At 47.5% G+C, this 21,911-nt stretch overlaps 1 protein-coding gene across 2 annotated transcripts in view; it reads right to left on the reverse strand.

Annotated features, from left to right (window-relative positions):
• Positions 1 to 21,911, reverse strand: part of mid2 (midline 2) — an 86,698-nt gene that overhangs the window by 46,652 nt on the left and 18,135 nt on the right. For both annotated transcript variants that reach the window (XM_079744594.1, XM_079744595.1), the window contains exon 2: positions 17,695 to 18,659. In XM_079744594.1, the coding sequence (XP_079600720.1) occupies positions 17,695 to 18,603 (909 nt within the window). In that variant the 5' untranslated portion in view covers positions 18,604 to 18,659. The remainder of the gene's footprint in view (positions 1 to 17,694; positions 18,660 to 21,911) is intronic.

The following is a 21,911-nucleotide window of genomic DNA, read 5'->3' on the forward strand; positions in this document are numbered from 1 at the left end:
GTCAGCCGCGGGTCTCTGGGTGTGAGGCTCAGCTCTGGGGGGCTTCTGGGGGGCAGCAATAAGGTCAGAGGGATCTATTGACTCCTGTCTCTTTGGAGCTAACCCACTTGCACCTGATTATTTGGAGGGCCACTTTTTAGCATGGGTTCTATATTCATATAATGGAGATAGTCAAATAAAAACCTTAACAAATTATTTTACCAACTTATTTTCTGAAACAAATATTCAGTGTGCCCAAAACATAGTAGGGAAAATGCAGCACCGACAAAGCCACAGAAAGTGGGGTGGGTGGCTTTACAGGTGTGTTAATCAGTGAAATCACCTGTAGTTTGTCCCAATTGTATGCTTAATGTGTGCAACAGTATTTCATTTGTAAGAGTAGCTGCCTGAGGTACTACAAGTAAAAATAAAAAGTATGCTATTTGGAACGGAGCCAATATCTCTGATATTCTCTGTGCCACACTCTAGCGCAGACTGCGGGATAGAGAGTATTTTTTTTCCATACAGAACAACCTTTACAGACTTGGAATTGTTCCATTAGGCTATGGAGTTTCTGCGTTGGCCGGGAGTTGTGCGATTAGAATGTGAGCTAAACATGTGTCTAGCATCAGTAGAAACAGATGGCCTATAAATCAAACCATAGCGTGGTCAGGTGTCATAATTCTTAATCTTGTATTTTAGCTAGGGGTGCACTGATTCCACTTCTACTCAGACCAAGTTCAAGTACAAGAACTTACATTTTGGTACTTGCCGATATCGAGTACCGATATACTACCGAGTACTTAATATCACTGTTTCAGCGAGAATTCAAACACTATCAGATAAAAAAAAAAAGGTGTTTTGGGCTGAGAGTCTTAGGACAGAGTTGTGCTATTGCCAAGGTTACAGCCCACATCAACTTGTAAAAGTTTTTTAGCACCATCGTTGTGTATGAGAGCTATAATGAGAAATGTCGTGACTCGTAAATGATATGCGACACAATGATAGCGGTCCGTGAATCCTAACCCTCGGACTCTGTTATTAAATAAATTTTGCTCAGAGGGAGCTTCACCCTCCACACACATCTTAGTGTTTTACTATATGTGTCTGACCCTCGGATGCGGGTATTAAATAAATCGATGCTGAGACGGAGCTTCACCCTCCACACACCATAGCTATACAATACGTTTCCCAAAAGCTCAACTTTCTCTAACCCTTTTTTTTCTAAATTGGGGACTTATTTCAGCAGCAGTGATAAAATTGTATAGGTTACCATGTCGAGAAGCATATTAGACAAATAACCCTGTGAAAAAAAAGAAAGAAAAGAAAGTCTTGGGTTCACTGGCTCTTCAGCGTTACGTCATGTTGCAGAGGGCTGGTATCGGTAGCAGGGCATTCGTAATTTGAGCTATCGTCTTGTTTCCACGAAAATTGGGATAATAAGTCCAATTAAATGGAAACAAAGATAACAAAAGAGAAGCAGAGAAAGCGAAAAGAGGCTAAAATAGTATCATGGAAAACAGAAAAGAGGAAGAGTAAAGTGGGGAAGACACCAAGGCTGAATGCAGGGACATTTTCTCTTCAATTTTCATACTGGCATCTATACAGTATATTGAAAGGAATTCCTTCCCAAGAATCTCAGGTAATTTCTTAAAAAATCCAATAACTGCAAATTCAATTAGCGTAGATTGAGTGAGAATAAATTAAACCTGTACATGCTTTCAACTTGCAGCTTTTTGGGAGTGCTTTTACATGGAAGTTAAATGGAAGTGATTAATTGGTAACTGAAGATTGGGCACCGAAATTGGATAGAAACCATGAAAATAAAAAATGTTGCTACTGCACTAGGAGTAGAAAGAGTTCCCTCATCCATTTTATTTGGGTAAATTTACAGGTTTTAGCTGAAGTGATGGATCCATGCGGCCATGGTGGCCAAGGCGACCTGGCAAAGCCAAACGCATCAACGGTAGTATCAGCAGCTGGATCCCATAGACAGATGCTTTCTCAATGACCACGGTCGGAGGAACGGAACCCTTTGCTCGGTCAGCTGTTACGTGCAAAGGCAGACACTGATGGAAGCTACGGTTTGAACTGTATGCTTATTGTGTGTGTGTGACCAATTCGGACACAAACACATCTTAGTGCTCGAATGAGTACTTCCTAGGGACGTAATAATGGGTGTACCTTCTCATGTTAGGATGAACAGGGAACAGGTCTTGTTAATACTGTGCCTGCGTCCATGAAGGCAGAACACAGTGCATGTGCACAGACCATAACAGTTAGCATAACAGTGGAAAGAATGCTGCACCCACACGCACACACACAAACACACAAGCACACAGAGGGCGTCTGGCTGTTCTGATATCACCGTGGAGGAATGCCGTTCTTAACATTCTCTTCCCGTTCGTTTTCCCCTCTTAGTGTCAATCCGCCTCAAATGAGAGAGAGAGAGAGAGAGAGAGAGAGAGAGAGAGAGAGAGAGAGAGAGAGAGAGAGCATATTACAGGAATATGAACAGGCTTAATACGGTAGACACAAACTAACCTTATGTCTAACCACTATGTTTATTGATAACAGCTACCGTATTCAGAATGATTCATCATGACCTCCCCCCTCCTCCTCTAGGTGTGGTGGGGGGGGGAGGGTCGTCATTTTACAGTACTCTTGTGATGGAAAGAGACAAAAGAACACCACCAAAACTCCCCAAATATTCTTTCCACTTTCATGATGCAATATGAGGCAGAGGGATGACACCGGCCGCCGCTCTATGTAGGGCGGCAGCTGGGTCAGGGACGATGGATAAAGTGTTTCCCTGGAAGAGTTCCCTTGATCACTCTGGCCTTCAACATGATCTCTTGATACATGGACTCTTGAAACTCTGGCAATGAACTCTGTTTCTGATATTTTCTTCCAGACACACGGTTTTTCATTTGTTTATTTGGTAAACTGAGAATGCAGTTAGTGTAATAAAAACTATTACCTAACCTTTACCCTATCATTAAGCATTATACCATTTTATCAATGCTGATAATTCAGTTAATTTCCACTGCCAGATGCCTGTCTGGAAAAATAAAAATATATATTTTCTGGTAACATTGAATTAGTATTTTGGGACTAATACTAATTATGGGTGAATAGTTGATAAACACAAACAAATAAGGCATGATATCACAATGTCAGCTTGAGAAAAAGAAGCCAGATTCATCTTCCAGCAATCCTTCTCAAATGAGCAGTGTCACCCCCTACCCCCCTGTCATGGCCATAACCTACGTCGATTAAAGGAAATCCCATTTGCTCCTTCAAAAAACGTCTGCACACTGAATCACATCGCAGTTCCAATTCAACACCTTAATAATACTGCTTTAATCTGTCTCCCTTTCATCCTTTTTCTTTTGCATGCAAATCTTCCTTGCAATTACATTCTTGTACACTCAGCAGATAATAAGGCCATCACAATCCTCAGGCTGTTAAGTGTGGCTTGGGTGATGTAAGGATCCGGCTTATTAGGAACAATTGTGACCAGAGACTTGGTCTACAACCTTAATATGGAAAATCAAGACTTATTGTCTGGTTCAATACGTTAATACTTCTCTGTATTTAATGAGGTGGCTTTGACATTTATGTGTCTTCTGTTTAAAGCTGAAGCAGACTTAAAAAGACCACAGGTCTCCTTAACTTAAAGGTTATCAACACGAAGAGGGCTTTCAGGTTGTCAAGCTCTGTGTATGAAAAGAGAAAAGGGATGGACAAGAGATAAGGGAAGGATAAAGAAGAAAATAAAAATAAATGAGAAAAGAAAGTGAAATGGCTAAATATAAAAGCATTTGTAGCAAAGCAAATAACGAAATAACGTGGGATGAGGCTGTCTGGTGTCTACCTGGGCAAGAGCTGTGCTGGCAGCCCACGCCACACCTGTGTGTTCTCCCTGCAGATTGCCGGGGGGGAGGGTTGACACACAGGCAACCTCCCATACTGAGGACAGACATGCTAACCACCACCGCGAGCACAAGCTCCTCCAATCCTCTCCCTATATCCCAGCCTCCCCTCCCACCCTGCCGCAAGCACCAATTCCCCCAATCCTCTCCGTGTCTCCCACCCCCCTCCCCTGCTGTCCACCCGTTCTCCTCCTCTGTCTCTTCTGGTTTTGTGTTGGTACTCCGGCAGGTTGTGTTCCAGCCCTCTCTCTTCATCGGACCTGTGACCTTCAGCACCTTGTCTGAAGCGTTGCTCCACGTCTGCTGAGGCCCCGGTGAAACCTTATACACAATTAAACGCACACTGGAAACACTTGTGCTCCAATGTCCGACACAGTAAATAAAACATACATCTCGCTCGCTTGCTTTTGATTTATTGAGCTATCCAGCTGCACACATTTCTGGTCTCTTTTTTGCCAACTTGGCAGCATTAAACAAAACTGTGTGTCCAATTAGGAGGCTGTGACTGTTCTCAACCAGACTTGTGAGTTGCTTTGGATGAAAGTGTGGGCTCAGTAAGTGTGGGCAAATTTAATTCAGTACTATCCCATTATCTGTCTCTCAGGCTCGGCCATTAGGGTATTTCCTCAAGTATTTACTGTCAATTTGAGACTGGCCATTGATGTGTGATAGATCACAGTGTTGAGTGTTCTGTCATGGCGACTTGACAGTCTGAAAAGATTGTTTGGTCTCAGAGACCACAAGAAGATGTGGATGGAGCGATGTTAGCCTCATCAATCTAAATGATAGATTGTTTACTCAGGAGTCATCGGTTGTTTTGCTGGCTGTGTTAGAAAGGGCCACATTTAAAGGAACCTGCCCCCGAAGTCCACATGGAAACATTTTGGACTCCATTTGTAAATTCAAAGCTACCATAAGAAATCTTTAGAAACATGACAATTGTGTTTTCAGCTGGTGACCCCAATGCAAAAATGATTGGCAATCTCCTCTCCTAAAATGAAAAGTTTTGTTTTTGGAAAGTCTGGGTCACGATGCACAAATCCAGATAACCAATAAGCTGCGGCTTGAAGCACGTTATTGGTAGATATGGATCTGTACGGGCAGACGCTGCTGATTGAAAGGTTATGAAACTAAACAACAGAGTAAAACTTTTTATCTTTAAAAAGATGACTAAAAGAAAAGAGAAAAAAAGGGTACAGGCAAAATATGTTTTTCTTATCATATGTAGTGTTATCATCGTGGTTAGCTACGTTAAATCAACCTTGATTAATTACATTAAGCATCGATGGCGAATAATTTGTTCTTGTAATGTACAACAAACACTGCCATCTGCCATGCCCATCCAGCGTGGCATTTTGCCTGCATAACAATTTCAGATGTGAGAAAAGGTTACTTCATCTAGAGCTTTAATATTGTGCTCTGATTGAAAGTATTTGAGTAAATAAAGCATGAAGTAGAAACAATTCCAAGGACCTTTGATGGTGAAGTCTGAAGACCGCTGAGAGACGAAAACAAAGCCCTCTCCCAGAGGGCTCCCACCCCCGCCCATATCACACAGACCCCATAAAACCCCTCAGAGTACCAGTCTTTCACCTTCACAGGCTGTGGTAGAATACACACACACACACACACACACGCACACAGACACACACAGACACACACAGACACACACAGACACACACACACACACACACACACACACACACACACACACACACACACAAACACACATAAGGGAGTTCTAGTTGCCATGACAGAGTGTCTCTGTTACAGCAGTATTAGTCTCATACATTGCGATACAGTAGCATTTACAGTACTTTACGGTTCACTACATTCGCTGACAAATGCTTTTGCGAGTGTGCTCCCAGTAGTGCGATCTGAACAGGGCCTTGGCTCGATTTGTATTGAGTTCTCTTGAGTTGGATCTCAACAGAAACAAGACACAAAATGATGGGTGGTATGTGTACAGTAAGATAAGGTTGAGGAAAGCCATACTCTGAGGGGAGTCTCATCTCCTCCCTGTTGTTCTGCTGGTAGTTCGGCTCACTTCACATCAGTGAATCATGGAGAGCCAAAAATTCGATTGCAGCTTGGGATTGTGCGCTGCCTATCAGCACCAGTCTCTGGTCAGCACATTTAGAACCCTGACACACTCCAGAACATTGAGGCCAGCTAAACACACACACTGCAAACAGAACCAGATCACAGCGACAGCTGCACTGTAGCATTCTGGAAGTAACATCCAAACGCTGGTGCCAGAAAACAGATTGCTGAATCACACCACCCCCAGTACCCCCTTCCCCGGTCGGCCAGGATACGCATTCCTTTGTTTGGGCGGACGCCCGTCCCAGCGTGCGGAGGGGGGGGGGGAACAACATGTTTATTGTTGATCTGTTCCACCGTGTGGACGTGTGTGGGCCTCACAGCTGTCTGCCTTCAGTCAATCAAATGGCCAACAGTATCCACTGCTCCTGATGCTCCCGTTTGATTGTGTTTGATTCAGGCATCTCTCCATGGTGACGGTTGCCAGGGCGGTTGGAGAGGCAGCAGAGGAGCAGGAGGGGACGTGATCTGTCCTGTGATTGCTCGGGACAGATGTATTGCCTCTCCTGCTGCTGGGGATCCGGTATGTGGACGGGCGGCTAATGTGGATGTATCCAATTGCGTCGTCTCGTCAGGGATATGGATTCTTCAGGGGGGCTGGCGGCTGTGGTTCCAGCTCCTAAACAACGGGACAGACCGACACCCGTTCGGAGGAACTTGCCTACGTGCGTGACTCCATCTGTGTTTCTGTCTCAACCTTTTAGCCGCGTCTGAATTAATGCCATCATTGACAGTGTCCTTAAAGAGGTCAGACCTCCGGTCGCGCTCGCCGGAGAAGGTCAGAGGCGCTATGAGGACGTACCAGGAGGGGATAAACAGGACGTTTGGTTTTATAAGTCCATAAAAACAAAGTGGACGGCGTGCATCACTGCCCGCCCCGGACCTTGATGTTTAACAGGGACTCCATAATCACCGTCACCTGAAGAACAACACGATAATGGAGATGATGGGGGACAGTAAATCCACTGTCAATATCCCTCCATCGCTCTCCCATGTAGGACTATTCCCCGCCGAAGGCGAGGAGGCTTCAGAGCTTGGGGGTTATGCATCAAACTCCTCGGGGCTGGTGTTCTTTGACCAGCACAACAATTCAGCAGCCATAAATAAGGGCTTCAATCGTTTAAGGCCGAACCTTCACCATGGACTCCACTAGACAGCCACATAAATGTGATTGTATTTCAGGTTGTGGCTTCTGTGTGTGTGTGTGTGTGTGTGTGTGTGTGTGTGTGTGTGTGTGTGTGTGTGTGTGTGTGTGTGTGTGTGTGTGTGTGTGTGTGTGTGCATGCATGCGTGAGTGTGGATCTATGCATGTTTGTGTGTATGTGTGTGTGCAACAGTATGTGTGTTTGGCAGAAACACTGAATCACAGGAAAGGAATGGAATGAGAAAAATCTTTGCACACGGCAGCTGCAGTGGAATATCTGGTTGGAGTTCGGAAAGACTGGAATTGTTTCTCATTGGCCAAAATATAAAAATTAAAAGAAACACCACAGGGACATTTGTGTATTCAAGCCTTTCTTAGTCTCTTAAAATAGCCTGAAACAAGAGTGTCATATTACAACTTCAGTTGATTTGGCTGATCTAACGTAAATGCTTATTGTTTCTTTATTGTCATTTCAACTGTGATGGCGACACATCCACACAGCAGATTTATAAATACCTCCTTTAGTCATGCTAGGAAACGACATCCATCATCCATAAAGTAGACATGTTCAAGCATGTGCAACTCATATCTAGAGCGCACCATACCAGGGTCATGGAGATTGAATCTGACTCGTAGATGACGGATAAGGATGTTTTGTAGCAAATCGGTTTTGAGACATAGTTGCCCTACCCCTTTTAAAGACAACCACAACAACTGCAAAATAAGCTTTTTCTCTCTGCAAACCAGACAACAGCCAACCCGATATGGAAATCTCCAACCCCACCAAAGCCCGCTGTCCCAATTTGTTTCAACCACCGGGTATTATGCAGAGCAGATACATTATGGCTCTGAAACGTGTCAGTTACACATTCCACTGATGCAGTGGAAAATAACAAACATCTGAGCTCTGCGTTTGAAGCCAAAGACATAAGTAAGACACTAAGCTGGCATTTGCAGTGTGTGTGTAGGAGATAGAGAACGAGGGAGAGAGTGAGGGCGAGAGGGTGAGAGAGAGAGCAAGAGGGGGGAGAGAGAGAGTGAGAGGGGGGAGAGGGGGGTGAGTAGGTTAAAGATGATTCAGGGATTTTCGGCTGGTCCCGTGGGCCCTCTTGAGACGTGATGTTTCTCTCAGACGGTGTCATAAGTTCAGCGCCACCATCTTCTCATGGGAGCCTGTCCCAGCCTGGTAGAGCTCCAGCGCCAGACAATACATGCTCACACACACGCACATACACTCACACACACATTCACAGATACACATACACACACACACACACACACAATTGGATTCAGGGGAAGTGTTGAACTTGGAATGACCGGCCTTGGTGCAAAAATGTGTTATCGTGCCAATAAACACAAAAATAAATAGTCCTAAGAATGCAGCCCATATTGATCAAGGATACTCCATTGAGGACACTCACACAAGCCCTGTTGGGAATAAAGATTCCCTTGTATTAAGGTTGTACCCTACATACCCTAGCCTTGTATTTAATCTGCCATATTAATCTAGTTATTTTTCAGAATTGCTCTTCTGACAGGTAAATGCAGTCTGGTCAGGTGCATAGATATTTTTCGATCATATGGTCTTCATGACTTGATTGAAATACCTGTTCTTTTACATATAGAATAATAAACATTGATGTATGTACGGGCCCGTGCAACACTGAAGGAATGAACTCTGTTGCGCACACACAGCGAGGCTAAATTGTCATACTCCAAAGAAACGACGACTCTTCGATCAATTGAAATGAGCACGCTATCTGTAGATGACCTGAATCGTCCCCGATGCACCGGGAGCACGCTATCCTACCGGCTAGCCTAACTGTCAGGTCAGCGCTGTTCAGAGGAAGTTGTGGCTTTAGGATTGATTCTGGTTCAGAGTCCGACTGGGTTACAGAAGAGCTTCAATGTGAAGCGTGCGGGACAAACCAGATGAGAGAGAGAAGGACTGCACACGTTTGATATTAACTTTAACAGGTTGCAGTGGACGGCTCTGCGATGTATTCTGAGCTGCAGTACTGATACGTTCACACTCTGAGGTGCAGTACTGATACGTTCATACACAAAGGTGCAGTACTGATAGGTTCACACTCAGAGGTGCAGTACTGATACGTTCACAATCCGAGGTGCAGTACTGATACGTCCACACTCCGAGTTGCAGTACTGATACGTTCACACTCTGAGGTGCAGTACTGATACATTCACACTCAAAACCCATCAAGCGTTAAACGCCAAAGTTGATGGAGCATCGCAGAGAAGATGCCTCGCATTTCTAGGTGATATGCCTCCATACTTTTTACCTTCCTTTTTAATCATTTGCTGCAACAGCGATGACTTCTCGGACATGCTGTCATTTAGTTTGGAGCCCAGTAAAAGTTGAGCCGATTAGGGCCAGAGGTTTCCATTAGACTGGGTGTGTAACGCTGTGAAAACGAGGGGGATTTGAATCCTGGCTCATAAGCCTCATAGTCCATTAAACTGTTATAAAAACACATTGGTTGAGTCAAATATATATTTATATTATAATCAGCACTTATATTCTAACACTATACAGCCTATCATTTAAGAATAAACGACAGCACTCTAACTATGTGTCTCCCGTCCCCCAAAAGAATGTACGAAGAAGCACTTGTATCCTTTTATGAAAGTAACACCAGTGATTTTCCGACAAATCTCATTGGTCGGACAAGAGCATATTTGATTATGTCTTAATTTTCCTGACCTAGCGGACGGCTGTCCACACCAACGACTCGCTCACAAAATGAATGAGAAGAGTAAAACAGAGCCGCCCACATTGTTATCCCTTCTCTTGACAAGATTAATGTGTATTTTGTCCCTCAAGATTTATACTTAGCACTGAACACACTCACTAAAGAGAGCCGAGTGCAACAACGTTGCAGGATTTCACTTTTCAGCCTCATTTACAGTATTTAGGTATTAAAACATTACATTAAGCATTTCAAATGGCTCTTGCGATACACGCAATGTTTGTTCAAACCATGTTTGGCTTTCTGAGATCGTAATGTGCTCTATATAGTGGGCCTCACTCAGACCACATCGATTTCAAGCAGTGGCCAGAACTGCTCATTAAAACGTAATCAAACAGAACGAAACAACCCAGTGAATAATTGGCTCTGAAAGCTTTCATGGTTGTTAAAAGAAAATTTGACTTTTGGTCAATTGTGTTTCTACCATATCTAGTGTTAGCATCGGGATTACTGTCATCATTTTCACGTAATTCAAGTAATTTTTTTTCAAGTAATTTTTTTTAAATCAATTGATGCTTCCAAATAATTATGTCCTGAGGGAAACAAAAGAAAGCGTAACCTCTAACAAAGACCTTTAATCCTGAGAAAGAGAAAATTATTACAAGAGAACAAATGTTTCACAAGGAGGTGCACTTCATGTTATATCTAATGAGAGATCAAATAAATATGAAAAACATTATTTAAAAAAGATCCAGAGCTGTGCATGTTAACTTAACTTGTAACATATTTTTTGCATGCAATTGATTGTCATGATTGTTTGCAACACAAGGATGTAAATAAATGTTAATAATGAAGTCAAGACCCGTTTTGTTTATTGATCCATCGCTCGTTTATCCCATCAAACCTTGTTAGAGGTGGAAAGACATCGGATATTCACGCTACGTGATTCAGCGACCTTAAGCGGTGAACAAATGGACAATCCACCGTTTACTGAAATCAAATAAACTAGTAAAATGGTGGTAAATGGTGGTGAAGCAGAGACAGAGAACTGATCCCCGGTCAGCTGCCAGCAGCTAACATCACTAGGCCGGTGGTGATTTGCCCGCCGGCTCCCATGGCTTCCGGCTTTATAGATCCCCTCGTTAAAGAGCATCAGTATTTGTTGAATATCCAATGCATTTAGAATGCACCTCAGTGGTCGTGTGGGGATAATGTTGTTGTTGGGTTCAGCTGATGGAGGTACGGCGCCTGTCGCATCAACAACAACACCCGAGCCAAAATATACTTACTAACAATCCTGCCCCGCTCAGTTTTGCACTAGAAAGTGCACCTCAAACATACCTGGCTAATAAAGTGAGGCGCTTAGTGAAGGGTGAGTCAAATACAGGATGTGGATGCGCATGGAAGAGAGTGAAAAAAACTCAGAGAGATACATTTCCTCTGGGGATTAATACACAAATCCTCTTAGGAGAAGAAAAAAGTTCAATTACATTGCCTTGATATTTAAACGTGTAAAAGGAGGACAACTTCCATTTCTGTATGATCACTTTTTATCTCCCCAGTGGGGTGAATCACAGAAGGGGGTTGCTGAAAGTGCATCTCCTGATGGGAGAGTGGAGTAGTGATATGCAATTCATTGCTGAATTTATGATAAAGATAGCAGTATATATGATAAAATACGAATCATCATAATAATAAACCTAATAATAAATACAATTTTACATAATGACCTGTTCAGTCTAGAGCCTACAGGTCTGAGAGGGGTGATAACAGCAAGCAGGGTATTTATATACGACTCACACAAATGAAGCCTCAGTCATCAAATGTGTGTTCAAACACATAAGAAGTCACTGGACTGTGTGTTCACCAAAAGGCACATTCATCTACTGTGTCACACGCATCCAAGCCTCTTTTAAGCTCTGCAACTAAACCAGCTCCCTGGCGCACCCAGCATACCCAGTTGAAAGGATTTTTTTTCTAAAGTGCCAGAAGTGTAGTTTACCCTGAAATCAACCAAAACAGGAGATCAAACCCGGGCAGCGGGCCTCGCTCCCAGCGCCTCCCCAAGAGAGCAGGAGCGTGAGAGGATGAAAGTCACTTGTCCAGGTCACAGTTTATACTTGCTGTGTGCTCCGACAGTCCCTGGAAGCGGCACTGAGTCCCGCCTGCCCACTTCTCTCCCTCCAATCTGGGTGTTTGGTCTCACAGCTGACCCGGCCTCTAAAAGCCCTGCCTCCTGGTATGACTTATGCATGCAGACGCTTCTGATGGCGCTCCAGCGAGGAGTAATAATATAGTTGTTTTTCTCAGCTTATTTTTTCCGTCCCCACGGTCCACTCGATTTTACTATCTGCTGGAGTGATGCATTTTCAGACATCACATGAAACATGCATGTGTGTGTGTGTGCGTGGACAGCGACAGGCTTCAATGCATATCGAAGGCACAAGAACAAGTACACGATGGGTACACACACACACACACTGCACACACACACACACACACACACACACACACACACACACACACACACACACACACGCTAAAAGCCTTCTTACCAGGTCCTCGCTGGGTCCATCAGCATGGCCTGGAGTGGTTTTAAAACCACAGACAGAGGCCACAGGGAGCACACACACCAACACTAACCACACATGCCCCAAATCACTGCTTCCCTCAGACCAGATAGTTTTCACTAAGCCAAACATATGCACACACACACACACACACACACACACACACACACACACACGCACAACAACTGAGTTGAGTGTGTGTGAGTGTGTGTGTGGCTTATAGGGCATTGTGCATGAGCGGCCGTTGCGTGCGAGCCAGAGACAGCTGTGCAGGTGGTGCATGCAAGGTGACACACTTGCAACCCCATCAGGGTAATAATGGATGGGGGGTGCCTGGCCTGACCAGAGAGGCTCTGAGACGAGGAGAGAGTAGAGTGTTAGAGTACAGTGAGAGTGATGAAGACAAAGCAAGACATTGTGTGAGAGAGAGGTCGAGAGAGGTAAATACAGAGAGAGACGGATACAGAGAGAGGGCGAGAGAGGGATAGTGAGAGAGGGAGGGAGAGGGCAAGAGGGAGAGAGAAAGAGAGAGACAGAGTGGGAGCGAGATAGAAATAGAAAGAGAGAGAGAATGAGTGTGTCTGTGTATGAGAGAGAGAGGGAGGGAGCATCATGCTTAGCTAGGTACTCGACGTTGCATCACTGAAGCTTCCCCTTAATAAGGTCAAATTGATAGGCAAGAGTAGACATTTAATTTTGCCCAGCGTGGTCCAAACATTGGCAAATTAATAAGCTGGCTTCAAATGTAGCCTGTCCAAAATCTTTTTTATTCATTTTGGCCTATTCACTTGGTCACTGGCACACAGCGTCATCCATCAACATTTCACAATTAGCAATTAAGCAGACACTTTAATCCACAGCAATTTACAAGTTATACGGAGGAAACATCCCAAGCATAGTCGGAGCCACAGTAAAAAGAAGTGATAGAGGTAACAGCTGAAGAGGACGTTCAGACATACAGAGTGTCAGCAGGCAGATGTTAGTGTATTGTGAAATGAACAAAAAGCTTCCCATAATTCTTTCTGGACACACACACACTTGTGCATGTTCACACACACACTCACAGTCACATACACACACACATGTACACACACACAGACACACTCACACTCACATACTCACACTCACACGCGCACGCACATACACACACACGACACACACAAATTGTGCTGCAGGACTGTTGCTTGAGGCACACCCCAAGGAGACTCTTTGAGGTTCGTCTGCCTCTTGTTTCCACGGCGCTCCGGGCTTCTTAAACATCAGCTGCTGGGCGTGCCGTCACCACTACCTCTCCCAGAACAAGCCACCACACGGCCGGGGTGAGCAGCCCTCGGCAAACATACATACTGAGCTATACCTCGGGCCCCGATGAGTTCAACTGGGACCTCAACCACCAGAACAAGACTCAACCTCCTCATAACAACAAAAACAGACAGGGATCAATGGAGGACTAACGGCGTAGTAACCAAACGATTGAAGCAGTTCACTGCGACGTCTGTCTGTAAGGCCACTCACAGACCCACCAGAGGTTTCTGTCTGCCTCACTCGTCTTCCACTTCTACTCGGATTCACACCTTCTCCTTGCTGCCCGGGGCCCTGATCTGTTCAGACTGTGATGTGTGAAACATCATTTTGGCGTCGCTGAAGCGGACGGCGGAGGACGGCGTCAAAAAGCGACGCAAACATCACACGGGTCAGCGGCGGCTCGGAGGACGATCCAGCCCCTCCACCCCTCTACCCCTCCACCCCTCACCCCTCCACCCCTCTACCCCTCACCCCTCCACCCCTCTCCCCCTCTCCCCTTTACCCCTCTACCCCTCCACCCCTCACCCCTCCACCCCTCTACCCCTCACCCCTCCACCCCTCTCGCCCTCCACCCTCTACCCCTCACCCCTCCACCCCTTTACCCCTCTACCCCTCCACCCCTTTACCCCTCTACCCCTCCACCCCTCTCCCCCTCCACCCCTCACCCCTCCACCCCTCTCCCCCTCCACCCTCTACCCCTCCACCCCTCCACCCCTCCACCCCTCTACCCCTATCCCCCTCTACCCCTCCACCCCTCCACCCCTCTACCCCTCCACCCCTCTACCCCTAACCCCCTCTACCCCTCCACCCCTCTACCCCTCCACCCCTCTACCCCTATCCCCCTCTGCCCCTCAACCCTCTACCACTATCCCCCTCCACCCCTAACCCCCTCCACCCCTCCACCCCTCTACCCCTAACCCCCTCCACCCCTCCACCCCTCTACCCCTCACCCCTCCACCCCTCTCGCCCTCCACCCTCTACCCCTCACCCCTCCACCTCTCCACCCCTCTACCCCTCACCCCTCCACCCCTCTCGCCCTCCACCCTCTACCCCTCACCCCTCCACCCCTTTACCCCACTACCCCTCCACCCCTCCACCCCTCACCCCTCCACCCCTCTCCCCCTCCACCCCTCTAACCCTCTGCCCCTCCACCCTCCACCCCTCTACCCCTCTACCCCTCCACCCCTCTACCCCTCCACCCCTCTACCCCTATCCCCCTCTACCCCTCCACCCCTCCACCCTCCACCCCTCTACCCCTAACCCCCTCCACCCCTCCACCCCTCTACCCCTCTCCCCCTCTGCCCCTCCATCCTCTACCCCTATCCCCCTCCACCCCTCCACCCCTCTCCCCCTCCACCATCTACCCCTCTACCCCTCTACCCCTCCACCCCTCTCCCCCTCCACCCTCTACCCCTCTACCCCTCTACCCCTTCACCCCTCCACCCCTCCACCCCTTCACCCCTCCACCCCTCCACCCCTCCAGCCCTCTCCCCCTCCACCCTCTACCCCTCTACCCCTAACCCCCTCCACCCCTCCACCCCTCCACCCCTCTACCCATCCGGCACACTGCTCTGCATCCGCTCCATCAGTCCATAGCAATGTACAACACCCTCATTCTGTGGACCTGGCCACTGCTGGTGAGATGAGCTGGACTCCCGGCTCACTGAGGGACACCACTACCCTCGTCTCTTCCTGTGGAGCGTCCAAATAAAATGACCCAAAGTCAGCCGCAAGGCATGCTGGGACTGAAGCAGGTTGAGGGCGTGTTGCGTGTGTGTCTGTGTGTGAGTGAGAGTGTGTGTCTGTATTTTTGTGTTTGATTGTGTGTGTGTGTGTGTGTTTGTATGTGTGTGTGTACAATTTTGTGTGTACGTGTGTGTGTGTGTGTGTGTGTGTGTGTGTGTGTGTGTGTGTGTGTGTGTGTGTGTGTGTGTAAGAGTGTGTGTGTGTGTGAGCGTGTGTAAGAGTGTGTGTGAGTGTAAGAGTGTGTGTGTGAGTGTGTGTAAGCAAGTTGGCATATCATGCCAGCAGAGCTGACTGGGACTTTCAAATGAATGCCAGTGGGAAGCCACATGAGTCTCTATGAACATATCACATATCCGATACGGATAATTGGAGCCTCAGTTTTCAGGCACTGCCTCCATTTTGTTCTCCTCCCCCCCCCCCCCCCAAACCCCCACCCCCTCCTGTGCTTTATATGCCATCAGATTGTAATAATATGAAACCCTAATGGTGAAACCACAACTTTACTTTGTAACCAAAAGTAAAGACAAAACAACAAAACAAAGACTCTAAGCGTCTGTTGGACCAACCGAGCCCAGGGGTGCACCCTACCCTCCTCCCAGGAGAAACTACTGGGATGCAAACCCACCAGCACCCGCTCAGGCGGCTCGCTTGCTTCTGTCGGGCGTCGAGTGAAGTCGAGGCCGGGCCGTGCTCACAGCCACAAAGCAAAGGGACAGGAAGTGAGTCATCTCTTTGGTTGTTGTGTGTTTTTTGTCGTTTTGTGCCTTAAAAAGAAAGGTATCGCACAAAAGAGACACTGCATCTGTTATTTTTTGATCAAGGCTTTCTTTAGTATAAAACTCACCCTGAACCTTTAGTTCGGAAAGAAGAGGCATCAACAGCCAAGGAGCACGTCTGGAGACTGCTCCTCACAAACCTAGAGTAAGACTATGCTACCCAAGTCTGTACCTTGCTGTATGACATCCTGTAATAAACCATCTATTCGACCCTGTGATCCAACCTGTCAAGCTGTCTTGATTTCCCCTTCAAGAATTACTACTACAACAAAAACACAGAGTCTATACGAACAGCTAAGAAACACGCTGATATTAAACACAGCGTATACTTAATTTTGGCCATGAGGCAGCACTGAAAAGGTAACTAGGTTATATTTAATGGGTTAACTTAATCTTCTGAGTAAAACCTCAATACTCAACCAGGACTGCGGACGTCGTCCATTCCTTAGGCTTATTCTTATTTTGTACTTCTCCAACAATAACAAATAGTTTAAATGCATTTAGAAAGGATGACCACATCGCCACATGAAGCATTCAGCTCGGCTTTTGTTAGCTAACAGTGGGGGGCCCAGAACTCAGAAGCACACACACGACTGTACCCACACGGTATGTTGTCATCACACGCCTTAGTGAATAATGACAGATTTTAGTCCAGCAAATGTTAGCTAGCTCCTCTTAGGTACTCTACTGTGTGTGGAATAGCTCTCTCTCTCTCTCTCTCTCTCTCTCTCTCTCTCTCTCTCTCTCTCTCTCTCTGTTGTTTTTTGGCCTGAATCAGCAGTGCATTTCTTTTGAGCGGGTTTGAAGCTCTGGGAATGCCACCTCATCTACTATTATAATGACGGGCTCTCTCTATTGGTCACCCTCTCCCTGACTCTCTTTCTCCCTCTCTGCCCCCCCCCCCCCTCCCCGCTCTCCTTTCTAACCCTCTCTCTGCCTGCTACCCACACACTGTAAGCTCTGTGATCTCTCTCTCGCTCTCTCTCTCTCTCTCTCTCCCTCCCTCCCTCTCCCTCTCTTGGCCGTGCGTTGCTGTCAGAGAGCTGAATAAAGACTGGCAGGTTTGCGCTGTGTGGGAGCCACTGCTTTCCGAAAGCTCAGTCAACAAAAGTGAAGTGAATAACATTTGCACAGAGTTGATCGTGGATGGATTAAAGAAGAGCTTTATCATGTCTGACAAATAGAAAACAGGGAAAATAACATTTTGCCAGCGACAACAAACTAAACACAAAAAGAAAGGGTAATGTTGCAGACATGATTCCATTAGGCTACGAAGGAAGCGCTCCTCCTCCATGTTTCTACCCTACCTCCGGGCGACCCCTGCCCGCTGTTGGCCTCACCTCGGGCGTTAAAAAGGCAGACGGATCAACATGGGTGTGCTTAACATAGGTTAACCAGAAAGACAACCAAAACAAAGAAGGGACGGACCTTGAGCTTGTCGAAGCGCTCGGTGATGGAGGTGACCTGGTGGTCTCGGTGCCGGCCCACCAGCTTGCAGAGGGCGCAGATGAGCTGGTCGTCCACCAGGCAGTACATGTTCACCTTCTCCTTCTCGTGCTCCAGGCAGGTGAGGCCGCGCAGGTGCGTGTCGGGCACGGGCTCCACCAGGCGGTGGCTGGTGAAGGGCTTCTTGTTAGGGTGTGTGGCGCGCAGGCAGCGGTCGCAGTACGACACCTCGCACGTCACGCACGTCTTCACCGCCTCGCGCGGCGGGTCCTGCTCGCAGAACTGGCAGCAGACGCGCGGCGCCGCCGGCTCCATGGCGGCGGCGGTGTGGTGCAGCTGCTGGCCGCTGGGGGGCGGCAGCTGGGGCGGCGGCTGGGCGGGGCTGTGGTGGTGGTTGTTGGCGTTGAGGGTGTGGTTGATGGCGTGGCCGTGGGAGTGGGAGTGGCCGGAGGATGCCGGGCTGCCGCGGGAGCTGCTGCTGCCGCCGCCGCTGCTGCCCCCGCCCCCGCCCCCGCCTCCTCCGCCCCCGACGGAGCTGACGGTGCCGCTAATGATGCCGCTGAACGGCCGCTGCGGCTGCTGCAGACGGCGACTCTCGCTGGGGGAGCTGGGCCCGCTGAGCGAGGCCTTCTGGAAGCGGTCGATAATGTTCTGCAGCGTCACATTGCGCTTGAGGCCCTCCAGCCCGCGGTGGTTCAGGGTGATGACGTAGCGACAGGTGGGGCACTGGAAGGCCGAGATGGACTCCAGGGGCTTGCTGGTGGAGCAGTGGGACACCAGGATGCGGTGGGCGCAGTTGAAGCACAGGCTGTGGGCGCAGGGCAGCAGCAGGGGGTCCTCAAACAACTCTAGGCAGATCGGGCAGGTCAGCTCAGACTCCAGTGTTTCCATCTTCAGTCGGACCGACCCAGGGGCGACATCCAATCCCGCTGAGGCCGGACACTCACCTGCATACGGGGGAGGTTGAGGGGGTGAGTGGGGGGGGGCGGAGAGTTAGTGAGGGAGGGGGGAGGGGGGAGATAGTGGGGAGGGAGGCACAGGAGAGGAAATAGCAATCAGACATTAGCCGCTAATTGAAGAGCATCAGGATTAAATAGGACAGGAAGCATTCGGCTGGTTTCTGTTTACTCGCCGGACTCCTCATTCATTAACTTTAATCGGTCACGAGACGCAGGCTTCAGGTAACGAACACTGGCCCCGTCACAAACCCAGAGAGGATGACACTAATCACAGCACACACACGCACACGCACACGCACACGCACACGCACACGCACACGCAAACACACACACACACACACACACACAAATAGAAATTATCCTTGCAGCCTCAGGGGTTTCCCAGCCTGTATGATGCGTGGCTACAGCCCTGTATCTCAACACAATCCATCCTCATACAGCAAGCATTCATGACAAGGAAAGCATGAGCAGGAAAGGACGGGAGGTAAATGATGGATGAAGACAACTGAGATGAAGGGAGACAAGCCGTCATCGAGAACACAACACTGATTGTAACCTCAAAGACTTCTCATGAATATGCACAGTGCTGATTGGTCATAAAATATACAGTACTATTGCTCTCCTCATTGACGGTCTGATGACAGTCGGGACATTAGAGATCGAGGTTAAGGTTTGTGTTTGAGGGTTTAGAGTTCATCTCCCTTGGTTCCTCTTCGGTGTTACCACTGCCTGCCGTCACCCTCCGCCTCCAACTCATCATCTCTACCCTCGGTACACACACTGTTTCTTTTAACCACTTCATAAATTCTAAGAAGCCGTTTTGACCCATTTACATAACTGTGGATATCTTGAATTGAGAGAAACTTCATCAAAGGGGTGTCCTGATGCTAATGCTAATAGATACGTTACTCTGGGGCTGAGCTCTGCCAGCTCAGTTCTTACAGGGATCAATGGGGTTCATCGACCTGCTCCGCCTTCTCCAGTTTCAACACCTTAATATATATATATAAATATATATATATTTATTTATTTATCGAGCTGCCGCCCCTGCCCTCTGGCCCGGCCTTAAAACCAATGGCTCGGGAAATGACCAATAACCCTGAGGCGGTTTGTGACGGCCAGCTGAGGCCTGGTCGTTTCTGTTTTAATCCCCGAGAAGAAACAAATCTTGCCCCACCGAAAAACGACTTCAAACCGAGTGACCCCAGGCTGTCCATGCTAACGATAAACTATGAAGGGATACAGTTCTTTAACGCTAGGAACACTGAATTAGGGCAGGAGGGATTAGAAACAATGATGTTGTCACATATTCTGATCATAACCTAAATTTGTATCTATAGTCCTGGCTCAATGGACAAGTTAATATCACATACAATAACAATAGTCACAAGGTTTTGTCATTCCAGCCACCTCCATCCCCTTCACTTAGAAGTCAAGAAAAACAAGTTCCATCTCTTTGTATCGCGGCCTCGGCGGTCAGATTAGTAACCTGCTCTACTGTTGTATTCTGAGCATGAATGGATGAATCCATTCATGAGATCAGAGCTGGGCAGCATGCAGAGAGTCGTCCGAGGCAGCAGCCTTCTGCTTTGTGCCGCCACCGGCTAGTGCTGAGCGTTCAAAGCCCGCCGAGGTTCAGGCAGATGCTAGGGGGTTGTGAGAGGGAGGGGGGTCTGGTGAGAGGGAGGGGTGGCTGGTCCTCCCAGAGCACGTCCTCTCAGAAGCTCCGCTCATGATGCATCACAGAAGGGAGCAAAACAAGGCTGCCTGTAGCCGATCTGGCAGACGCTGGTACGAAGCAAGGGCACGATTATGTGGATCAGTAAACCTGGGCATAGGTCTAGGTGTGTGTGTGTGTGTGTGTATGTGTGTGCGCGCGTGCGTGCATGCGTGCGTGCGTGCGTGCGTGTGTGTGTCGGTGTGTGTATGTGTGTGTATATGTGAGTATTTGGAGGTGGGTTTACACCTGGAGACCTCACTGATCACATGACCTAATCAGTCTGGATCTCTAGCCGCCCCCCCACACGTATCCTGAAATAATAATGGAATCTGGGCCAATCAGGGACTGTGTTGTAGTTGAGGACCTGACCGGGCAAATCAGGGACAGTGTTGATGATGTTAATTACAGGCCACCGCTGGATAAACAGCAATTGTGTCTCCCGAAGCAACGACTGGTTGAGTTAACATTAGCAGAGGAAACACAGCTATAACGGCAGTTATTGCAGAAATAGACTAAGTAGCTATTAGACAAGAACTAAAGTATGCAGTAAGTGAGTATGAACAAACAACAAGAGTGCCCTGTCTTTTTTATTTTCTTAAACGACGTCTCTCACCCTCCCGTTCACACTCTTTCACTCTTTTACAGGGCGCGTGCCCGACGCCCTTCAGCGACATTCACCTCGGCCGCTGTTCTTATCAGATGTCGCTCGCGATTAGTGCTGAGTTATAGCATATACAGACGATAACGACTCTATTAATAACTCATCCACCAACCCACCATTTGTCACTCAGACCTCTAAAAAATAATCTAAGATAAGCAAAACAATTTGTTGGAAAATCAATAGATATAATCAGGAAGTATGAAATGCCTCGCCTGAAAAAAGAGAGAGAGACAGCGAGAGAGAGAAAGAGAGAGAGAGAGAGAGAGAGAGAGAGAGAAAGAGAGAGAGAGAGAGAGAAGGAACTAAAGTGTTAGCCGTATGACTATGAATATATCACAGTTGGGACACGATGGTGTCACATGGAGGAAACAAGGCCCATATTCAGTACGGTCGGCTGGTAATAAGATCAGGAAAGATCACAAGCTCATCAGATCACATGATGGAGTCTATCAACCCAGAACACTGTGGACACCCACCAGTACCCAGCTGAGGAGCAGGGGTCTCCCTGAGTTCAACGTCTGACCTTTTCAGCTCACATCGGCCTGAGAGCACAGATTATGATGCAAACTGCCTCACTGTCTGGAGGTAATTCAATATTATCCTTAAAATTGCATTACCACAAATGGGATATGATACAATATAATTTATTTGCGATTCAAATTGCAATACATAATGGTGTGCTGTTCATTATATTAAGGTGAACTGTGGATTATTGAATTACATTTTAATCTGACTAATCTGACTAAAACGGGATTGTTTAAATCGAGCCGACTGCTTGGCCTCCAGTATCACTGCCTGCAGCTTTCTGGAGAACCGCTCATCTGAACTACTTTACACTCTGCCCTGCGGCCCTCGGCTC

The sequence above is a fragment of the Pollachius pollachius genome (genome assembly GCF_949987615.1).
Source record: "Pollachius pollachius genome assembly, chromosome: 10".
In the NCBI taxonomy this organism is placed as follows: domain Eukaryota; kingdom Metazoa; phylum Chordata; class Actinopteri; order Gadiformes; family Gadidae; genus Pollachius; species Pollachius pollachius.